The sequence below is a fragment of the Arctopsyche grandis genome, chromosome 12, assembly GCF_051622035.1.
Source record: "Arctopsyche grandis isolate Sample6627 chromosome 12, ASM5162203v2, whole genome shotgun sequence".
Taxonomy (NCBI): domain Eukaryota; kingdom Metazoa; phylum Arthropoda; class Insecta; order Trichoptera; family Hydropsychidae; genus Arctopsyche; species Arctopsyche grandis.
This window is the reverse complement of record NC_135366.1, coordinates 17,730,169-17,753,479: the sequence shown is the minus strand read 5'-3', so window position 1 is coordinate 17,753,479 and position 23,311 is coordinate 17,730,169. Positions and strand designations below refer to the sequence as shown.

Here is a 23,311-nt window from a genome sequence, read left to right as displayed (position 1 = left end):
TTGCCAATGTATGTATATTTTAAGCTGATACAACGAGTACGCATTGAAGCTATAGTGAAAGTAAATTTCTACTTGTAAATCTTTATTGAAGTCTAGTTACCGCGATCTAAAGCAAATTCAAATTGCGTACTGTTAATAAAAAAAATATATATGGTCTCTTATTAAGGAGATTGTTAGTATATTATAATAAAAGCTTTAAGATGAAATAGATATGTATTTAAAGAAAGAAGTGTAAAAAATAACATTAGTATTTTGCGTTTCATAGATTTATATCAATTTTATATTGTAATTTAAGTTATAGCGTTGTTTTAAATGGAATTATTTTTATTAAAAATCTTTTATTTTAAATCGACCGCGGTAAGTTTATGATGATGTATATTTCATTGAAATTAATGATTTATCGTATAATTTAAGTCACATCGAGAACGAAAATAAAAACCACAATATTCGATGTTGTTTTAAATTATTTTCAGATTTGTAATCATATTTATTAAGAATGTTAACAAAAACAATAAAATGATTCGCAGAGTTGCAGATTGTTGCAACTCTGAGCTAAAAAAATAATATTTTACTTGGTTATTGTTTTTCTTTGTTTATATTTATGCATTTTTGTCGAATTAGGGAACCTATACATTTATTTTACGTTCCAAAGATAAAAATATATTTGCCAAAAATGAGATAGCAAATGTATATATTACTAATATGTATAAGAAAATTATATATAATATATACACGCAAAAAAACCACACCTACATCTTGCAATTTTGGACATTTCTAGTATACTTTGATTCGAACAATAATACGTTCGCGAAGAATTCCTTTTTATTCAATATTTTATGTATGACTTTAATATGTGTGGCTAAATACACAAATAAATAGATAATATATTTAATCTTAAACAGTTGTGACAATTTAATTGACAATTGATTAAAATATGTATAGGTATATGATTGTATATTTTTAACATGTAAGTTGAGATGCATAAGCTAATTAAAAATGTTATGAATGTAGATTTTGAAAATAAACGTTTCCATAATCAAACAGCAATTTCATTTTTATACAATTTTTATGAATTGTATAAAAATTCTCCTCGAATTACCCACATATTTAACTTTTTTAGTGTTTGCTAATAGAGCAAAAAAATACTACACATATGTATTCATATAAGTTGGACAACATGATTAGACGGCGTGTGTTGAGTAATAATGACAATAATTTAAACAAAAAATATATAAAATCATACAATCAGAGGGCTCTTTACAGTTATGTAGTTTCATATTGAACACGTACAATACTGGGTAAGTAGGTTCATTTACCACGTGCTTTATTAACGTTCAACGACAAACAAAGAAAGCGTACAATATACAATATATTTGCCACCGGTTTATCAAGCGAGATTTTGAAATGTTTGTTCAGTATAATTACGTATTTTTCGATAAAAAAAAGAGACAAAGATTCATATAATGTATCAAATTGAAAATCACCCTGTACGAGTCAAATCTAGAGACACACTAGTCTAAAATTGATTCTTAATAATTTTTTTGACCCAAGTTCTGTAATGCCTTCGAAAATGATGGCGATATCATTAATTTATCATCAGAAGTCGGCATGCATTAATCACCTGAAACGCGCCCGGCCATTATCATCACCGTGTGATCTTACAAGACCGTACATAGATCTTTGCCCCATACTCACCTGGTACATATAAACCCCGTGAAAATTCCAACGAAAAAATATTGAAAAGATGAGTTCAGACCGAAATTCAATTACGTTTCCTATGAATTTAATATTACGAGCTTTTTCTACGGCGGACGTTTCAACGATTCTAAGAAACGTCCGTGAAGTGCATAGGATTCCGAAAAATAGAGATTGTGGGACCAATTGATTTAGGCGAACGATTTAACGCGGGTTTAACTTTACAATACCCCGAAACGGTCAACGATCTGGAGTTACCTGAAAATTGGTTAACTGATCACCGCAACAATAACTTACACAAACACGTATTATTCGAATGGAGAGCTTTGTGAGATTTGTTTCCCAACAGTAAAGCGGACGATTCGAAGCTTTTCCTAGAGTAAAAAAAGAACAAACGACCCGACGATTGAAATTCACATCGACACGAGCGCGTATCGCGCAATTAATATGCCTCATCGTCTCTCGAAAACAGATTTGTCACAGATGAAAATGACAAAAGTCGCCAAAAGATTCGTGATGATGTCATTGGATAAAAATGTATAACGTAATGCAATATATGTACGTTACTTCAAGTTGAGGTCAACTTTTCACTTCTGAAAAACATTTTTATTTTATTATTACAAACCTCCTTTACGTTTCACTTTAAGACGACTTTTTTTATCTCTTATCTGATCGTTTTCATATTTCGCCATATTGCTCATTTTGGTCATCAATATACCTACGTTAATGTATCGTCTGCCATTACGTTGGAGATAAAATATCGTATACAACGCGTTTCAAATTTCGACCCCGTCGACTTACCTGACGCCTATTGACCGTCAGGCATGCCTTGTCATTATCATAAGAAATCTTATAACAAATTATAATAAATTAATTATAGTAATCAAATCTGATATAATTATTGAATTAAAAATTTATATGAAAAAGTGTAAAAGCTTGTAACATGAAACTTATATGAAATGACTGTTCAACTGTTTAACGTGTGTGTTGTGCAATCGCAAGGGTAGAAGTGGATAAAAATCAGTTGAAAAAACAATGAACCATAAAAATACTGGCCACTATAAAGAAATGTATGTATCTAAATTGAGTTTGAGTATTCTTATTATTTATTTATATATTTAAAATACTAAGGGGAGGCGGCAAAGCCGATAGACCCAAGGTGTTTGACATACATATACATATATGTCAAACAATTATATTTTTTGACCATTGTGGCGCTTTAGGAATTCCTGTTATGCCACAATGGTCTGTTTAAAATAAATAAATAAATAAATATATAAATTAAACGAGAAAATATATAAAACATTCAAATTAACAATAATAATTAGTAAAAAATAAGAGAGGAATGAGAAATAACGAAATAAAAGAAAATACAAAGAGATAAAAAATATTTAGAACAGTAAAATGATAACTTGAATAAAACGAAAATATAGAAAAAAAATTAAGACATAAGAAAAGAAGAATAATAAAAATCCTTGAAGTTTAAGAAAGACAAATACCTTGTTTTTAAAAATAACAAAGTGTTCAGAAATTACTGCATTGTTGGGAAGACTATTCGAAACTTTTATTACACTGGATAAACGAATTAAAGATTCTATCCTTAAAGAAATTAAATGAATTGATATAAACATGTATCGTCTAATCGATTAAAATTTAATTATATTTTAAAATATTGCGTAAAATAAAAAAATTAATATGATAAATGCGGAATTTACGAGTAATTAAATATTTTTATTACAAAATTAAAACGTAATCCAAACAAGCATCGTATTAGACGTTCAGCAATGAAAATCAAATTAAGGGTAAACGCACAAGATCATCAAAAGTTCGATAACTATTAAGTGAGCGATTATGCGGTAAAGTGGATAATGATTTTTTTTTTGTTGCAAAACATTACCGAGAGACATGTAAAATGAGCGGATTATACAGTACTTCGAAAAGACGAATTTGTAGTGCACGCAACGAATGCCATCACGGAAAAAGAATTATCGCCGAATCTGAAAAGAAACGTCTGCAAAACTGCGGACAAATGGATCGAGACGCGGTCGCAGAAGCGCGACGACCAACAAAGAAGTGTCAAACTGTTACGTCTGCCGTTCGGAAAATCCAGGTCGCACAAATATTTGGTAGACGTTGACAAATAAAGTGTCACACCATTCCCGTACTATCATTTTGACAGTACGCTACGGGATAGAATTCACTTCTAATTCAGTTCCTATTATAGTATACTTATCTTAGCCCAGCATGCATTCAATTGAAGTTATGACAATCAAAGATTTATTTTATGTACATACATATGTATGTACAATATGTGGTATAAAATAACATGCAATGATGACCACCTTCATTATTACTATGCAAAAGTTATAACTACGATTCATTTAGTACACAAAAGCCACCTTAATAGTCTAGGACTTTATATAAAAGATTTTAAAAACCACTAAAACAAACAGAAGTAGTCCAAGTTAAGTGAATAGGAAGAGAACTGGAGAGTGGAAAGAAGAGAACTCGATAAAAATCGTCACTTTACTTTGCAGTAACATTAATTTGACTTATGTATTAATATTTAAGTACGTACATATGTACATACGGGTGACTGTCACCGCACCGAATGTTAACAAATCGGAAATGTTCGTTTACCATGCATACATATGAAAAACGGTTAGTATATATATCAGTGGCGTGCGGTAAAACTCCCTCTCCCCCCGTCGTTTATCTTCACTTAATTTGTGCGAGCAGGATACAAGAGAAACAAGAGGAACAAGCTTTTCCTCCAGTATCCTGCGCGCGCACATTAAACAAGGCTGTATGACAAAAAGAGAGATAATTTCACCGCATGTCACTGATGTATATTATATATACATAGTACCGTTTACCATGCATCCTTTTTTTTGATCTTTCGACTTAAGATCTTTCGATTTTCGATCTTTGCCTTCCGATATTTGCTTTTTCGACCTTTTGACTTTCGGTGCCGTGAGGAAGACCCTGTACATACATATGTATTATATATTATATTTTTCGATTATGTCGATTTTGATATTCTTCGATTTGGGCCTCACGGGGATGCTTTGAATTCACGGTTGGTTTTTGTAAATATATAAATAAATACATACATATGTATGTATGTATTTATTTACAAATATGAATTGTATGTATAAATATGTATTAATTTCTGTATAGTTCATTTATTTTGTTTCTTTTCTGTTATATTTTTGACCATTGTGGCGCATTAGGAATTCCTGTAATTCAACAATGGTCCAAGATTTAAATAAATATATATTGGGAATGATTATTACACAACTAATAAAACAACAAAAGCATGCAAAATTTCATGGCGTCCTCGCTCATTTCTCACCCTGAAAAACAATATAAATGGGATCTTTAAAACAGAGGGGATATTATTACGTTTAAGATTTAGGAGTTGAAAGAGGTTCACAAAACAGTTCACTACGGACATGAGAGATATCTGAAAAATTATTCAATCGAAATTTATTAATGATCGTAATGATGGCAATTATTAATTTTTATATGGTTTTAACACGTAACTTTTGATACATGTATACTAAATTTATTTGGAAAACTCATAGTAGATAATGAACTACGTAAAAATATAGAACTTACTAAACTGCACAGCATCCCCAGACAGGAGAGCATGCAAAATTCGCATCGAAAATGGCGAACTGAAGGGATTTGATGAATTATCCCGGATATTGTTTTCTCTCATGCCCGGGGTTAGAGGTCGTTCTATCGCAGCCAAAAACGGATTAGTTCCGGCAATTTGTCGGAGCCATCACTGAGAAATCTTCGGCCTTGTTTGCCGCTGTACAGTTACTTTTCCCTTTTTCTAATTTTTACCGTACTCGTACACAGACCGAGCCAGTTACTTTTCCGATAAGTCGTGGGCGGCAAACGATCCCGTCGCCATTTTACATACATACATATACATACAATGTTTCGGGCACAATAAACCAAAATTACACAGACCTCAAGCGCCAAAACGCTTAAAAGCCGACTGTGCTTCATTAGATTAGAAAATGAGCATACATACATACATATGTGCATGAACGTAAAACAAAACAAAAGCTCGCACTAGGAAAACACGCACTCACAGCGGTAGAGATTGTGCAATCCGACTACGGTATACATACAAACTTGGGTATATACGGTGAAAGTAAAATAATAATAAAAAAAGATAACAATAATAAAATAACAAAAGTATATACAATTACAGAGCGGCATACGGCCACCCAACGAAATGTATTAAGTTCACAGGTCGGGTCAAAGCAAAAAATCCTATTAGACCAAAAATTCAACGTTAACTCATTTTTTTTAAAACAAAATAATAATCAAGTCAATGCAAGACTCGAATTTGACGGAACATCTCTATGAAAACACACCACATAATGCCTGCGCCCAAATGACTTGTCGCGTCGTTTAGAAATTTAGAAAAATATTTGATTTCGTACGAAAAAGTAAGCCGTAATGGAAAATCGAGAAATTTAATGTGCGCGTTTCATCAAGAACAGATATATGTAAATTAAACACTCACGTTGAAAAGAAAATTATCAATTATTCGTTTATTTATCGATTGCGTTCGAAGATGAATGGTACTAAATCACGATTAGCCATAAATACGATTCATACAACAAAATCGTACTCCAATTACCGTACACTATATTAAAACACCATTGTGTGAAACTAATTGAAAACTTTCGATTTAAATAACACATTCATCAAATCAAAAATGTAATTAAACATAAACAATCTACAAAAATCTGTCTCGAAAACTTTTAGCTTTGCCTCTTATTTATTACTTATTTAAATGTTCATAGGTATTCATGAGGGTACCTACGAATTAGCGGTAGCCTAATTATGATCATATCAATAATACTATTTTTTAAGTATATTTTTCCATGAAGTCATTACGGGTTTTACCCCTGACCGACACCTATGGTATTACTATAACTTGTACATACATATATAAATTTGAAATCATATTCAATTAGTGGTGACAAATAACAGCTAGGATTCCTTATTTTGTCAATATGATAACGAACCGTTTCAACGATGAAATCAGATAAATTGGCAAATTCAGATAGAAAACGATCGACTTGGAGGCACAAATACCCAAATCTGACCAGCAGCACTCCAGAAATACTCGGAATAAATTCTCCTCAATCGTGGTCAATCCAGGGTTTGAACCCGGGATCCTCTCGGCGGTTAGCATAAACTCAATCAACGAGCTGTACGTTATATACGAGCTATCGTTGAATACATACATAATTGGTTCGGTTCATACTATAGCGTCAAATTTATACCAAAATTATAAGATGTTCTGTAAATGACCGTAATAAACAAAACTTTTACTATTTCAAATGATTCTTTTCAAAGCAAATGTACAAGTTGAAAACGATGAAATGAATGAATCATAATTACAACAGCAACTTTGATATTTTTCATTTCCCCAAAAAGTCCCATGCAAATTTAGGAAAGAGTGTATGCAGTTTCACGTCACGTTTCATACAGCGAGTGAATCCATTTGGCGATAATTATTCTTATAATAATACAGAATAGCTCAATTATTCTAAGTTTTAAAACCCTGAAAAAATGCTAGTAAAATTTAACGACTCATTCAAGAAGCAAACGTAAAAAATCGTACAAACGAATCCGACCGAAAATCGAAAAAATTACTTGGAAATATTTACGAAAATATCCCGTGGCGAATCGAGAAAATTACACACGAAGAAAATTCCATCATAGACGGATCCAGATGTTATCGGAAAGAAAACGCGGACCGCGCGCGCTCAATTAAATAACTCCACATTTCGAGAAGACGACCAAAGAGCGTTGTTTTCAATTTGATTTTAACAATTCGTCTGCCCCCACCGCAACGAAAGGGGCCAACCGGCCACTAGATAATAGAATGGTCCAAAAAATAAAAGGGCTGCTGGTGCAACTGCGCACAGAGAGACTGAGACTAAACGGAGTGAAGTGTCTGTGATTGCGTGCGTTTTGTAGCTCGGCGCGGGTGGTCTCTTCAATCTACGAACAAATCCGCCAGATTCCGCTATATAGCCACATAAAAGTCCACTAATGCAACGCCAAACATCATTTTGTTTCGATGCTTTTATTTGTCCCAGAGAGTGATTGATGAGGCGGGGCCGTCGCACATTTCGTACGAAAGGAAATAAAAAAAAATCCAACGCGTATAAAAGAACTCTATCAGCGCGCAATTCGAACGACGATCCTTCTCAATAGGCGTGCACATTAATGAGAAATTGAATGAAAAATCTACTCCATCATAACAAGCTCCGAATTGACCGATAGATTCACACTTCGAAAGAAAATCATCATTACAGAAGTACATACACACACCGACCTGGTTAATTTTCAAACGCGTGCCCAACGTGAAGTACCTGTACATACAAGAGACCTTTCTAAGTAAATATTTAGAAGCGACACTAATATTGATTCGAGTCATTAGTGGGAAAGGGCTACCGCGGTCGTGGCGAGTTCACGGGTTAAAAAACAGTTTTTCATGAGTCGACAATTTTTGGTTGTATTTTTTTTTTATTCATTTTCGCAGATGAGGTAATGTGAAAATTTACGCGAAAAGTTAATTGTGTGAAAACGCGTTCATATCTAACAGTTCGTTCGCTTCTTATCATAATCTTGATCGTTGAATGCAAATTTTTATGTACGAAAAAATACGATTACATAAGAGCATGCTTTTAATAATTAATTAGATAAAAAAATCTATTTATCGCAGAGCAACGTTTATATTATAATATATTTTGGAATTAAACGTTTTGTTTGTACCGTAATATGCGAGTATCGAGAATGTATCTACATTTATAAGCAGCGTTTTCGTTTCGATCTAATAAACTAAATCACTAACCATCATAATATTTTGACATTTGTATTATACAAAAGTAAATAACAAAATTTTTTCGAATCAATATAAATTTTCAGTACAATCCGTTTATCAGACGTCGTTCGATAAATTAAATAATCAATAATTTACAACACAAATAAAACATAGACACATAAAAAATGTTATACATACATACATACGTATATTGTAGATAATATGTTTGATTTTATTCCATTCTATTGAGTTCCACAAATCGAAAATGCATTTATTTACCTTATAGAAATGTGTAGAGAAAAGAAATAAAAAAAATTCAAGGACCATGTGATGTAAACAATCAAACATAAAAATAGACTGTAAATCAACACGTTGTATGCCGTTCGTCAATTTATCCTAATATATGTGTGTATGTACGTACGTTTCAACTTCTTAAAACTAAACACAATATATATAAAAAAATATTATCCCCTTCAAAAACAACTATTTAAATCTATATATTCAATGCACAAGAAAATCATCTAAAAGCCCTATGGTGCCATACAGATGAACTTGCACTTTCCCACGTACATATGTTCATATATATTTTTTACTTTTAATTTAATTTAAATGTATTAAATTTTTAATTTTTAGTATTTATTTTATTTTCTTCTTAATATATTTTTTGAGTAGCATGTGAATGTTTTTTAAATAAAATTTAACGAGTTTTGATATATTTTATGATATGTTCATATGTATGTACATACATATGTATGTTTATATAAAATGTTTGTTATTTAGGTATTATCTGGCTATAGCGTCATATTGGGGACACCTGTGAAGACACTGGGATGTGTATTAAAATAAAAATATACATACCTACATAGATACATACATATGAGTGACATACAAATCGGCAATTTCAAAAATAGACTTTAAAAGGAAAGGATACGATTAAAAGTAAATTCTATTATTAAATAAGAAATTATGTTAAAAATGGAAAAACAATGAAAATTAAGATATTTATGTACGTACATATGTACATGTATTCTTAATTCGATCTATGTATTATAAATTTAACGATTACTATGACTATAAAATAAAATATGTGATTATATTATATATATAAATCTATAGATAATACATAAATACATAGATATAACAAAATGTATATTAATAATTTTACTCATTTTATTCAATTTAAATATGTACGACAAAATATAGCATAAGCGGAAAAGCAAATAACTACAAATAAGTATAAATAAATCGATTTCACGGCCGCAATTCCTTCATGACATTGTAAAAATCAATAGAAAACTCATCAGTCTCGATAAACATCTTTAAGACGGTCATCCGTATATGATATGTGGCGCGAAAGTGATTTGGAGCAAATTTCGATATATCATCACCAACACAGTACCGATGAGAAAATCTGACTTACGATTTGCTTTGCGAATCCGGTGTGTCATTTTCATTACGTGACAAAATTTCGAAGAGACATCACTGTCTACGAGGTCGCAAAAGTAGAACCGACACCGACGATTAAACCAAAGACGTAATTTTTACACCGACACTAGGTCGATACGGTAACGGTAAGTCATGTCAGTGAGAAGAGATTGCGTTTTTGGGTAGTTTGCGGTGGTTATTTATAATGCGAGCTCGAGGGTCAATTTGCATAAGGCAGCATCCGTGCAAATTTGCATCGGCCCGACACACGCACACGCCGGAAAATCTCACTTAATAAATATATATTATACGTTAACATGAACCGTTGAAATAATAACGACCGGGGTTTTGATGGATCGGATGCGATGCGTCAATCGACAAAAACGAGGCATGCGTTAAATGCGATCGTTGTTGAACAGTGTTGTAGCGGCGTGTCGAACAAGAGATAAGTATCACATCTCGAAGAATGTCAAATTAATGTCTAAGTAAGCAAAATATGTAAATACAGTTGTCCGACGGATTATTCTCACGTTCGCGATAATTGAGCCATCCTATCGGATTGCACGAGGAGTTCGGTCAATTTCAGCGTTTGTGCAAATTTTCGCACACCGGAGACAACAAAAGAAAAGAAGTGACAATGGGAAGTGGCCCGCAGAGTCGGATTGATTGCGACCGATTAAAATCGTTTGAATTAACCAAAACCTTGGGAAAAAAGCATCTGGGTTATCCGGAATGCCCAGTCATATTCATCTCTCTTTCGGTCCGCAGTTGCAATTGATTTTGTAGAATGCGAGAATTGGAACCGAACGAAATTAAACAATTGTGCCCGCAAGATATAATTTACACTAATGATCGAAAATAAAAAAGTGAAAGAAAAGTTTTGACCTTGAAAGGTAAGTACGTGGGTATAACCACCTGAGTGCATAAACGTAAATATGAATGTCAAATGCGAACCGTTTGAAGATATGCACGGAGTTCGAGAGATAGGTAATTTTTGACCTTATTATATGCAGCCGTTCCGTATAATATAACCGTAGTATCGCGTTTCGTTTAGAACGAGCCCGCGATACCATCACGTTTGACTTAACACAGTGGGAAACATGCATGACTGTCTCACTTCCGTATTTATCGGTTTTGATTTATAGAGAATCGAATTTTATACACGTACAATCTAAGTATCGCACCGAAGATATTTCAATAGAATTCGAGAGTTTAAGCGATGACAATATGAAACGAAGAGTATGTAAGCAAATAAATAATAAAAATAAAGAGAGGAGTCTACGTGCACGACGCTAGCATCGTGTTCACAATCAGTTACCACCGTAGGGTTGACATTATACAACATGAAACATGTGCATCCACAGCTTCATATAACAGTCATTTTATACAATAGACTATAAATGTCAGTTGCAGTATATTATGTCAGCGGAGAAATGAATCGAACGGAAAATATTCAAATACCATATTAAACTAGTAAATCTTGTTATGCCTGAATAAACACATCTATAACGGTTCCTATTCATCAAATTTAAAATACATACAGTAAATCCTATATACGAATGCATGTAAAATGGGAAAAGTTTACTCTAAAAATTACTATCGAATGAATAACCGTTTAGAAGACATCAACGAGCGTGTTTTCGCGAAACCCAATGAATTGATCATTGTTATATGGACTATTTATTAGGTATCTAATATATACATATATGTAGATATTATTTTATAATTTGACTTTGTCGCGACTCGAACCGATCACCCCAAATAGCCGGAATATAGGTCTAAATTGAGCTAATGGTCACGTACAGCACGCCAAATCCAATTCTTCATTTCGTCTTTTTTTTTAAACATTAATTGAAATATTCCTTCTCGCCATATAAAAATACGTAATTTTGATAATTTCATTTAGCGAGGTTTTGAACCATTTTTTTATAGATTTATTTTTAATTAAATTTAAATTTAAATTGTTTATATTTTGACGATATTCGAGAAAAAAATTGATTTCATTCACCGCGGGCGCAGGGAATCGAACCTCGGACCCTCCGATCCAAACGAAATGTTCTCACGAGCCCGCACCGCACGCCATATCCTCGCCCAGAATACGTGTTGTAAATACACATCATATGTATATGCACGTAATTTGTTATGTGTAATAATAATATTCAACGTTACGAGGTCAATGACCGTTTGTGTATAATCGGAAAATATTACATTTTGTTAACGTTAACTTAAGAATTGAAAATTATTACAAATAAAGAATTGAAAACTATCTATGAGAGTCTACGAAAATAACGGTTCCGGTTCCGGATTTTTTTTTTTAGTTTTATACGGGTATATAATATTTTTATACCAATGCGATGATATTTCATCGGGCTATTCACTAGTATAAGTATAATAACAATTAAAGCAATAAAACGATTAAATAAAAAGTGTATGGTGTACAACGTATGAAAATTTACAAAAACAGCTTTTTGCAAGAATAAGTATAAACCCCCCCCCCCCCCCCATCCGCATTATTATTCAAAAAAGCTTTACTGTACCTACAAAATATGTACTTGAAAAATACTTGTTGAAAAGCATATACGTATGTAAAACACTTACCACTAATAATAGTAGATAGTAAAATTAGGCACGAGAAAACTTACCTGAAACAAGAAAACATACATATTAGTTAATTTATGTAATAATTACAAATACATACAAAGTGAAAATAGCGATAAATTTAAATGTGCAAATTATAGCGGGAATATGTATAATGTACCTGCTTATATATTATATATGGAGTGTCTCGTTTTTGTATGGCTTTATTATTTGTTTATTGAAGTCGCGCATTTGCATGTGTACATATTATATACGAACATATTTTTAACTGTATAAACATCGATCTCAAATTTTATTAAAGAACATCATCGATACGAATAATAACAGTAATTAGTATACTGCATAAATGAAATTCTAGTCCACTTACACAAGATTATGAGCTTTGAACAAAATAGGACACAGATTTGAATCACGGCACATAATTTACCTTAAAATGTAAATGATTTACTTTTGATATACATATAATACATAACTCATGTTTTGTATACAAACTTTTTTTAAATTACAGATTGTGCAAAATCTAAAATAATGTTTAATCTGAAATATTATACATACGGTACATGTACGTAATAAAAAAGTAATTTTCTAAGACTAGTGTAAATTTTATGTCCAGTATTAATAGAAAGTTTATATACATATCTACTCATACAAGGAGCATATAGCCATGCGTGAATTTTAGCATTACGCTAAAAGCATCGTACACTTTTAAAAACAGGGAAAAATTCGTGTTCAATTAATCGGAATAGTAGTAAATTCTCTCTATTAATAATTTAAAATTATATATGGGATAATATTTTTGGAACGGCTGTAAAATAAATAACACGACAAATGTCAAACATCTCTAAAATAGGTCGCACGACAGAATCGGCGTTCACTCGGAAAATCAAACGTCAAACGGGTTTCCAATAACAAAAATAAAATTTGACGTTTCAGTGAAATCATAAACAGTTACATTTTTAATGGGTATAGTTCGGTGAAATCATATCCAATTACATTTTCACTGGCCCCTATCAGTGAAATTATATTTTTTGACAGTTGGATGATAGCGCGTCGCCCCGCTCCTGTCCATTCCCACTCTTCTCATATAATATCCATCGTAATATAATCATTTGACCATTGTGGCGCTTTAGGAATTCCTGTTATGCCACAATGGTCTGTTTAGAATAAAATAAATAAATAAATAATCGTAATATTCACACATCGTAATATCCATCCAAACACATCATAATATCTTAGCAGCCAACAGTTATTTATTAAAGGGTTAGGTTACGTTAGGGTTGGTTTCATTAATTTAAGATTAGATTGTTAGGGTCGGTATTTATTTTTGTCAAATTTTATTTTTGTTACTGGCAACCTATTTGACGTTTGATTTACCGGGCGAACGCCGAATCTGCGGATTTCGGAGAGGGACACTCTTTTTCTATTTCAGAGAGGGGCAGGGCGAAATGTTTTAGAGATGGGCATTCTAATATATTGTGGTGATAAATACCTAATTTGTCTGGAAATAGGGCTATTTTACCGGGCCGGTGAATGGTACCCATTGTATATTATGCAGGAAACGCAGTATCAAGAAGTAGGTACATTCATAAAACGCGAAAGTATATAATTTTTCACGGGAACAAATAGAGAAATTTCGTTCAATTCGATTTAACTCACTTTGACTTCAAAAGCCTACGAATGGAATTGAGAGTGAACGAATTTTAAGTATTGTTTCATTAATCTTTTTAATAGACGGATTTTTCAACGCGACCAGCGGGCGGCGTCCATTCGAACGTACCCATCTACAAACACCAACGAAAGAAACTCTCTACATAGATTTCGAGTGGATGTTTTGGAAATTCGTGAACGAAAATCGTTTCGGTAATGACCCCGATATAATGAGAATCGTTGAACCTCGACACTGAAGAAACGTAGCGAAAAGCGGTGTACCGCAAACTTCCATTTCATACCAGAATGAATTTTCCTGGTGGTGGTGAGTGGGGCGGCACACATCGGCGCCGCCGCGAGACCCTCAGTCGGCGACGGCATCGCCAACAGACACGCCGACAACACAGTTGCTGCAGCATCTGCATCTGCATCATCCGCAGACATGGCAACCCGCGAATCGCGCCCTCATCCCTTCCTAGCCGCAGCTACCACTTTGCTGCTGGCCCACCTCATCTTAGCTCACGAACACCAACCAAGACAACCCCTAATAGGACACGTGCACGAAGTCTTTCACAAGAACAGCATATCCCAACTGAACCAACCCCAATTCCAAATCCACGAACAAGCACAACCCAGACGAAACTCAAAGTCGATGTCTTTCATGGACTACTACTTCCCGTCGTTCCCTTCATCGCGCACACCCAAAGTATCGAACGTATTCAACGACACAAAAACCAACATAACAGAACCAAAAATAGAAACGCAAGAATCAACAACACCACAGGTCTCAATATCGACCCTAGAAGAAGGTCGAGCGACCAAAAAAGGGACGAGCACAACGAAGCGAAAAACTTCAGCGAGACTGCCGTCGAGTACTACCCCAAAAATTAAAAACGCAACCCAAAAAGTCACATCTCCGAGACCCACTCAAAAAATCACAACGTCTACAAAACTAGCATCCAACACTCAAAAGACGACCCACAAACACTACACAATATATCCCAGTGTCGTCATGAGCAAAACAAACCCTCCCACTACCGCTTACAAATCGAAACCGACAGAAAGCACTACTAAAACGACAGGAGCGAGCAGCAGTACTACGGCTGCGATAAAAAAGCAAACTTTGGTTGATTTAGCGTCAGTGTCTGAAAGTGTTACTGAAAGATCGACAACTTCCGAAGGTACGAGTCCTATGGAGACTGCCGCCACAGACATCGACGGGCGAGAGGGTGAGCTGGATCTGAAGCCGCAAACGCATCATGTCAAGATCAACGAACAGACTAAAAAAGAGGTACGTAATCAATTTCGATTTTTAATTTAAAAACTAGTATATTACGTTGAGATAAAAAGTTGAAAGTGACGACAAATTGACTCAAAAGAAGCGAAAGCGAATTCGACACGAGATGATTGCAATTACTGTCGTACGGTTTTCACTTCGATTCAGCGAATATCATAGAAAAAGATGCACAGATGCTGTATACAACTAATTTAAAATATCAAATAGCATAGAAAGCTTCTCTTAAGTGCACATCGAAATATGTACGTACATATATAAATGCAATTTTTCTGAAAGCACAATGCGAATATGTATCATAAACGGTACCCATCAAATACTAATAAAAAAGTAAATAAAATCGATCTTTTGTTAACCATTAAATCAAGTCCCATATAGGTTAATCGAATTCGGTGAAATTTATTTTACAGTATATCTACGTACGTATGTACATATGCACGTATCAGATATAATAATAATAATAAAAATATGCTATTTATTACTATTCATAAACTCATATTTTGGTCGTTAATAAACACATTACATCTGCAATCAAAAAATTCTAAACTCGGTTTATGAGATACATATATGAGAGCTCAATATGTATGTTTTCTATCGCTTAGTATACGCATTTTATTATCATACGAAAATAAATAAAGCTTATTTTTTCAAATTTACATACATTAAATGCGTTATTATTTGTACTTCAACGTCGTATACAATACCAATTAGAAATTTTGATTTCACTATTTGACTGTTCAAAGTCGAAATTTTCATATCTATTATCTAGTATTTTTTTTGTTCAGAATAAATTTCATCAAAATAAGAATTCTTTAACATATTATATACATTCACATATATCATCACCAAAATATACAAATATACATTTGTGCCATAATTAATTATTATATAATTATAATATTCAATGATAAAAAAATGTCATCAAAACTAATGAAGAATTTATATATATGTAGGTACTTACTTACATACATTTATATACTTACTTACATACATAATTTATGAGTATTTGAAAGAATTAATATACGTACATATGTACATACATTATGTATGTATCTAAGTACTTATTATATATTATACTTCAATTAGGTTTCATAGTAACAGTTTCCATTAGAAATTTTTTCCAACGCACATACAACGTACATGTATTGGATCAATTAACTGATTAACGGAACCATGCATTTTACAAAATGCAGCTCTACAATGTAGAAGTATAATACTAAATTGATTTTGTATATGAGAAAGGTCAAAAAACATTTATGTCGTACTTAAAAGATCGTAAGTGCTATCAAGAATACAGAAACAAAGGATTGTCGTGTCGTATACTTTCAAACAAAATTTATTATGAAAGTGGCGAAAGCTGACTTAGCCAAAGTGCTAAAATGGTAGAAAATCACATCGGCAGTAACAGGTCCGCTTGAATAACAGTCAAGAACGGTGCGGCAGGCAAATTGTACTGAATCAGACCGAGAAGCCATCGAACACTGTTTGTTGTACGCAACTGCAGCTGATCGCGACCGCAACATCACACGATTATCAGGCCGAATAGAGATATGTTTACTAGCTTAGAGTCGTAGACACCTTAGACATTTTTAGCAAAAAAAAGTAAAAAATCAAAATTAGAGACGAAACTGCGGAGCGAGACAAGTGGAGCATTTCACCAGACTATCGGCATAACAGACAGTGGAAGTCTATCCTAAAAATAAACAATGGAAACTCTTACAAAAAGCATTAAATTCTAATCGGTCTACATCTCGAAAATTTCGGTCTTATCTTTGCCTACCGAATTCTTCCCGAAACCGGGAATAATATTATATTACATAAATAAAATCAGATGTTTGTGCGCTTTTATTAAATTGCTCATCAACTTAATGAAATGTACATATGTAAGTACAAGCTGAAACTCCATTCCTACAAAAATCTTAAATTTTATTTACAAAAAGAATTTTAAATCTATTTCCAAAGACAAAAATGAAATTCTAATGACAATTATAAAAAACAACAACCAGATTATAAAATATTTTCGCAATAATAATGCAATATAAGTTCGTAGCCGAAGTCGTTTATCTTTTACAAGACCATAATTGCTACATTTGCATTTTTCAAATTACAATATTGCTCCAGTATAAACGCATTTCCTGAAGCGAACCTATAAAACAACTTCAAACTTGTAAACATTTTCCTTACCGTTTCATAAATCTAGTCACATTTTACCGCAAGCATGTGAAGCTTTTATTGTGATTTACAAATATTATACATTTACTCATAAAACATAAATCGTAAACATAATCTGAAAGTGTCAATCTTAATATGTTTATTATATTTAGATATAAAATAACTTCTTTAAGAGTGCATCATCTAAACAGTGATATGAGTTACGACTGAGATTTAAAATATGTATTTCCAAATACCAATGAGGAAAAGCATACGGAAATTGTCGAATAAGGCTCATAAGCTCGCATACAGAGCTTTTCAACGTACCGCATCGACTTCAAACTAATTTCAAATGCAATTGCAACTGTCAGACGTTTTCACCCCATTTTGCAAATGCAACCGGTCTCGATTGAGATGACGCTGTGGTGCATGCGGTCAGTGTGAACCGGTTATGACGTGAACTACCGTAATGCCGCCGCAATCTAACATTGTGAATAATTCGTTTTCGATCCGAATCGCGCCAATAAGTTGCAAATCGTGTCGAGCTTTAATTGCAACGGATGCAAAAAAAAATTCATTCATATAGCGCGATCATATAGATGTCGACCGTTGTCCGACGATTAAGATAATGTGTGCTACACGATTTCGGATGCTTTTTTCACGCAAACGCGACACTTTACGATTCGCTTTGCGAGACTTATTAATTATTTTGGATCACGTCTTCTTCTTCCGCGATGGACCTCCGTCCGGGTCGCGACAATGACCTCTAAATGCTGTTCCCGTTCCAGTCCCGTTCGTATTTCTATATTGCGAATGTCGCCATGCAAATTTATAAAATCGTAATGGACGTCATTTTTTGCAAATCTTATTGACCTTGTAAAAAAATCAACTTAAAAGTTTTTGCACGCTTTACTTATTTGAAAAAAGTGTACTTTTATTTTCGCTCAAGCAGATGAGCGCATTTGCATATACATATTTTTTTACCAACTAATAACTGTTCTATCCATACGATTATATCACGGTATAATACATACATACAACTGTGATTTTATAAAGTGTTAAAATATTTATATACAAAAGAAAACTGTTAACTTTCACGATTTTTTTTTTATAATAACACTAACGTGCAATATTTCAATGCAATTTCGTAAAGTGAATATTTTCAATTAAAGTTGATATTTCTCATACATACATACGTGAATATAATAGTGATAAAATTAACAAATTTTAGCGGAAACTTTAATTTAGAATATTTTTTTGAAACCGTTAATACTCGTTAAAGTATAATGAAGTTTTAAATCAAAAGAAAATTTATATTCCTTTAAAAAATATATACAAATAGAAAATTTATACAAATAAAAATTAAATCATTTTTTCATGAAAATTATATGGATAAAAGAAAATTTCATATAAATTCAGCATAAGATTTAGAAAAACCTAAGATCTCGTACAATAAATATCACAGCTATTACATGTTGATGAAAAAATATTTCCTAATAATATACAAGGTACATATGTATGTAGATATCAATCTTCATTATAGTATTACATTTTATATCACTAATAGTATTTCCTTATATAACTACCATAAAAAATGCATTTATTATTACAAATTAGGCTCAATTATTCCACTTTAGATCAATAATAGTATTTAAAATGCATTCATTATTACGAATTAGGCTCAATTAAGATCGAGCTCAAGACAAATTGTACGCCAATAAAGCACTAAAAGACGTTTACCTTAACACAAAACCTACAACCTAAGCAATTTGATAAATTTAAACCAAATAAATATATTTATACATATACATACATAATAAAAACATTGCCTTCACCGTGTGGGCATTTAAACCAATTCCAACAAATTACATCTACTAGGAATTTAAATTGAAAACTCAACAAAAGCCCAACAATTTAAGAAACGATTTTCGATACAATACGATAAAAGAACGGTATCATTTTCACAAAGTCGAAATTACATTTGTAAGTGCGTGTAAGTACACACGTATCGAATAGTCGCAATAACGAATCGGTAGTGTTTCCCGTTACTTTGAAATGTACATAGTATACTACCGTAGGTAGATATCACCTCCAATTGAAGTTTGCTTATCGGTTAAAGACGCAACCCGTCGCAAGAGTGGTCCCGTAACGTCGAAATCGTCCGTACAATTAAACGCATACCTTAACTGCAGTCTCGTACCTACGCACCTTATTAAAATCTTTTGGTCGCGAAGTGAATTGCATAAAGTGAGTGTCAGATCGAATACGGCGAACGTTCAATTACTACACTAAACTTGATTGAAATTAATGCGCGGACATCTCTTTCAATGACGCTGTATACAATGTGATATACAATGAGTGTGTAATCATGTTTTTTTCTACCGCGAGGTGATTATCGATTATCGTCAGGCAATCATCGCCTCGCAATCCATAATGTAGAATCAAATTACTCAATAATCAAAATACGAGTATACGTATGTATGTAAAAGTATTTTATTTTTAATATGCAAATTTTTCAAGTGCGAATTAAATTGCAACTTGGCGCTTGTTTGCGTTGCATTTAAATTTATTTTCGTTCGTTTTCCGATAAACGATGTAAAAATGTATGAGAATGCTTTGAGAAGAGTGGCTTAACAGTTATAATGTACAGGTATAATTGTTACACGCTGCACATGAGACTGTACAGCAGGCAGATAGATGCTTTGAAATTCGGAATATTCGGTAACGGAACACGTATCGTGAGAAAAAATCACATACGACGCGATTTATTTCAGATATAAATTCATTAATTAGCGTATGCGAACACGAATTCAACAGCTCTGACGGTCAGGTTCGCGAACATTGTCTGCTTTTTTTGTTCGTCGTTGTGGAGTGTATTTGCAATAAATTACACTGTATAAAAGTGCATTGTTTACGATAGTGTGAGACGGAAATTTTCGTTGGTAATAATTACGTCTGGTAAATAAGCTATTTTCGAGCAAAAACTAATTGCCAATATGAACATGATTTAATCAGCTTTTGATTATCCGAACTAGACGGAGCGATTTTCCCAAGTTTATGCACAGTTTCATCTGCATTAAAAGTTCATTCATCAAACGCGATTATCGCACGATATTTTACATAGCGGATTCTTCATTGAAATTATCACATTCTTATGAATACCATCTTGGACTATCATACTTCAAATAGAATGAAAAATTTAGAAACCAGCAGCATAGATCAATGGTTAGCATGTAATGCTTTCAATTGTGTGGTCATGGGTTCTATCCCGTATGTCGCTGGCCAGACCTTGGATATGTGACTCCAAGGTTGATTGTTTTCTATCAGAGTGTGCCGATTTATCTGATTTCATTAAAACGGTTCCAACAAATTGGCAACCCAGTGCTAACCCTTTCGCAAAAATTAGAGCTATTCAGCATCTTAATTTTTGCTGGTTAGAAAATTCTTCAAAAAATTTTTATATACATGTCTCTGTGGCTGTTAATAGTTTAACCATAGATATCGTGTTAAATAAATGGGTGTACCTGTACCTGTTAAAATAATTCTTAATATGTATAGCACTCGTCGCGTTGGAGCAATATGTAAGACGAGTGTGCATGATTAATTGAATAAATAAAACAAAATCCACCATTTCTATATAATCATTTGTTCAACATCTAATAATCAAAGCACATACATCAAAATTAATGTACTACTAAATTGTCAAATCTAAGGAGTTTCGCTTTTATTGCTGAGAATGCTTTGTACATATTTAGATTCATTATAGCCAGCTACTCTGAGCCAGGAATCGATCCCGTGACCCCTCGATTGTTAGTATTATACGCTAACCACTAAGCTATGTTGCTGGTATTATTATTATGATGGAGTGCATTTGAATGCCGTATTCAATTAAAAATGCCACTGTGCCTTTAATAAATAACCTTCAATCAATGTATCTTGGATGTATGGATGCGAAACTTAGCCATTGAACGCCAAAATGCTGCATAAGGGCCAGTGCACTTAAAGAAGTATGGGATGCTGTATGCTTGACATAACGAGGAGAGATAGAAAACGGAATATTTGGGTTAGAATAATGACAAAGATGGCAGATGAAAGTGTTTGAATGGTACCCGAGAGAAAATAAAAGGGTGCAGGGAAGGCCACAGGGGAGATGGATGGATGAAATCAGAAAAATGTGTGGAATGAGATGGATGAAAGTTGCTCAAAACAGTGACGAATGAAATAATGTTCGAGAGACCTTTATCCAGGAGTGGACAGCGAATGGCTGTGAATGATGAAGAATGATGATGACATGCATACATACATACATACATACATATAATAAAAGCCCATAAATAGTTCCAAAGTGAATGTTAGAGTCAATTCATTTAACGATATGTACATACATACTTTATAATATATATTTACTTATTAAATTTACGATTATTATTTATATCCGACTACAGATAGATATATAAATAATAGCTATAAGTTGAAAATATATTTGTAAACGTTTCCTTTGATACGTTGGAGTAATTTTTCAACGACAGCATAGCACAAAGTGTAATATTAGCGATAGACAAAATTATCATGTAACCAACGAGCTTTTTACTTTGTATCCGAGAGGTCGAAAGCGTGCCAAAACATTTACTTTGAGAATGTCGGAACCGCTAACCACATCTGGGAAAACTGTATGCGAAGAAAATTGAACATCGTCAAATATAATGCGAGTACAATATAGTAGGATACTCGTTCCATCCCGGCCATTTTCAAAGGTGTGAAGGTCCTGCGAGGCCTGGATGCTGCGGCCGTTGGTGTTTCCGCGGTCGGACCGAGATCTCATGAAGCCTCATGAAGAAAAGTTCATCGACTCCGGAAAGCTTTGTTCTCTTTTTACTTCTTGCGCTAAGCTCGCCCAGCATCTACGAAGAGCTATTGTGACCTCGCGCCAGCGCGCTTTCATCCACAGACCATTATTTCTCGGTACATAAGTAGGTATAGCCCAACCTACACTTATACTATTAGCTGAGACTTTTTCTGAAACCATTAATCCTCCGCAGTCTACGACGTGCTGCTCTTTCATTTCAAACGTGTCACACCGTTTACCCTTTCTAAAGGAAAGCAATTACCCGTATGGGAAATATTTAACCGAAATCATAATAAATAAACAAACACGACACAGTAGCCATCGCGTTACAATGTTTACTGAGCGTGAACCTTTTGGGATGCTCTATGTATGTATGTACCTACATATGTGGTTCATTAAAAGAGAAATACTGTATGTATTATACCTATAGTTTAAAGCCTTTACTACACATATTTTGAACGGAGTTAAAATTTTCACTAACAAAGAGAACAGATAGAAGATCTAAAAGAAAAGTGCATTATTTTAATAGCATTATATGAGTCATAATATTTTAAAGTGGCGAAAGTCCACTTTTCTTCATTTCGAGAAATATCTCCCAAAACATTAAATATAATGTTTTGCTTTTTTCAATATTTAAAAATACTGGTGGCCCTTTAATAAGTTCATTTTATTTTTCCGAGATTCTGGACATATCAAATTAAAAGTTGTACAATTTGTGAATCAAGTTAAACTGAAATAGTGGTTTTGGAACTGAAAATTAGACTCATATATGACATAAAGCTTTATA

General features: G+C 33.2%; 2 protein-coding genes and 1 long non-coding RNA gene across 3 annotated transcripts in view; 2 read left to right on the top strand and 1 right to left on the bottom strand.

Moving 5' to 3' along the window:
* LOC143920098 (elongation factor-like GTPase 1) overlaps positions 1–23,311 on the bottom strand; it is a 111,770-nt gene that overhangs the window by 44,387 nt on the left and 44,072 nt on the right. The gene's annotated exons all lie outside the window — the stretch shown is intronic.
* LOC143920101 (uncharacterized) overlaps positions 1–23,311 on the top strand; it is a 71,947-nt gene that overhangs the window by 28,569 nt on the left and 20,067 nt on the right. The gene's annotated exons all lie outside the window — the stretch shown is intronic.
* The window catches only part of dsx-c73A (doublesex cognate 73A), a 47,450-nt gene continuing 38,814 nt past the window's right edge, over positions 14,676–23,311 (top strand). Inside the window, exon 1 of the mRNA XM_077442846.1 lies at positions 14,676–15,524. Coding sequence (XP_077298972.1) covers positions 14,676–15,524 — 849 coding nt within the window. The remainder of the gene's footprint in view (positions 15,525–23,311) is intronic.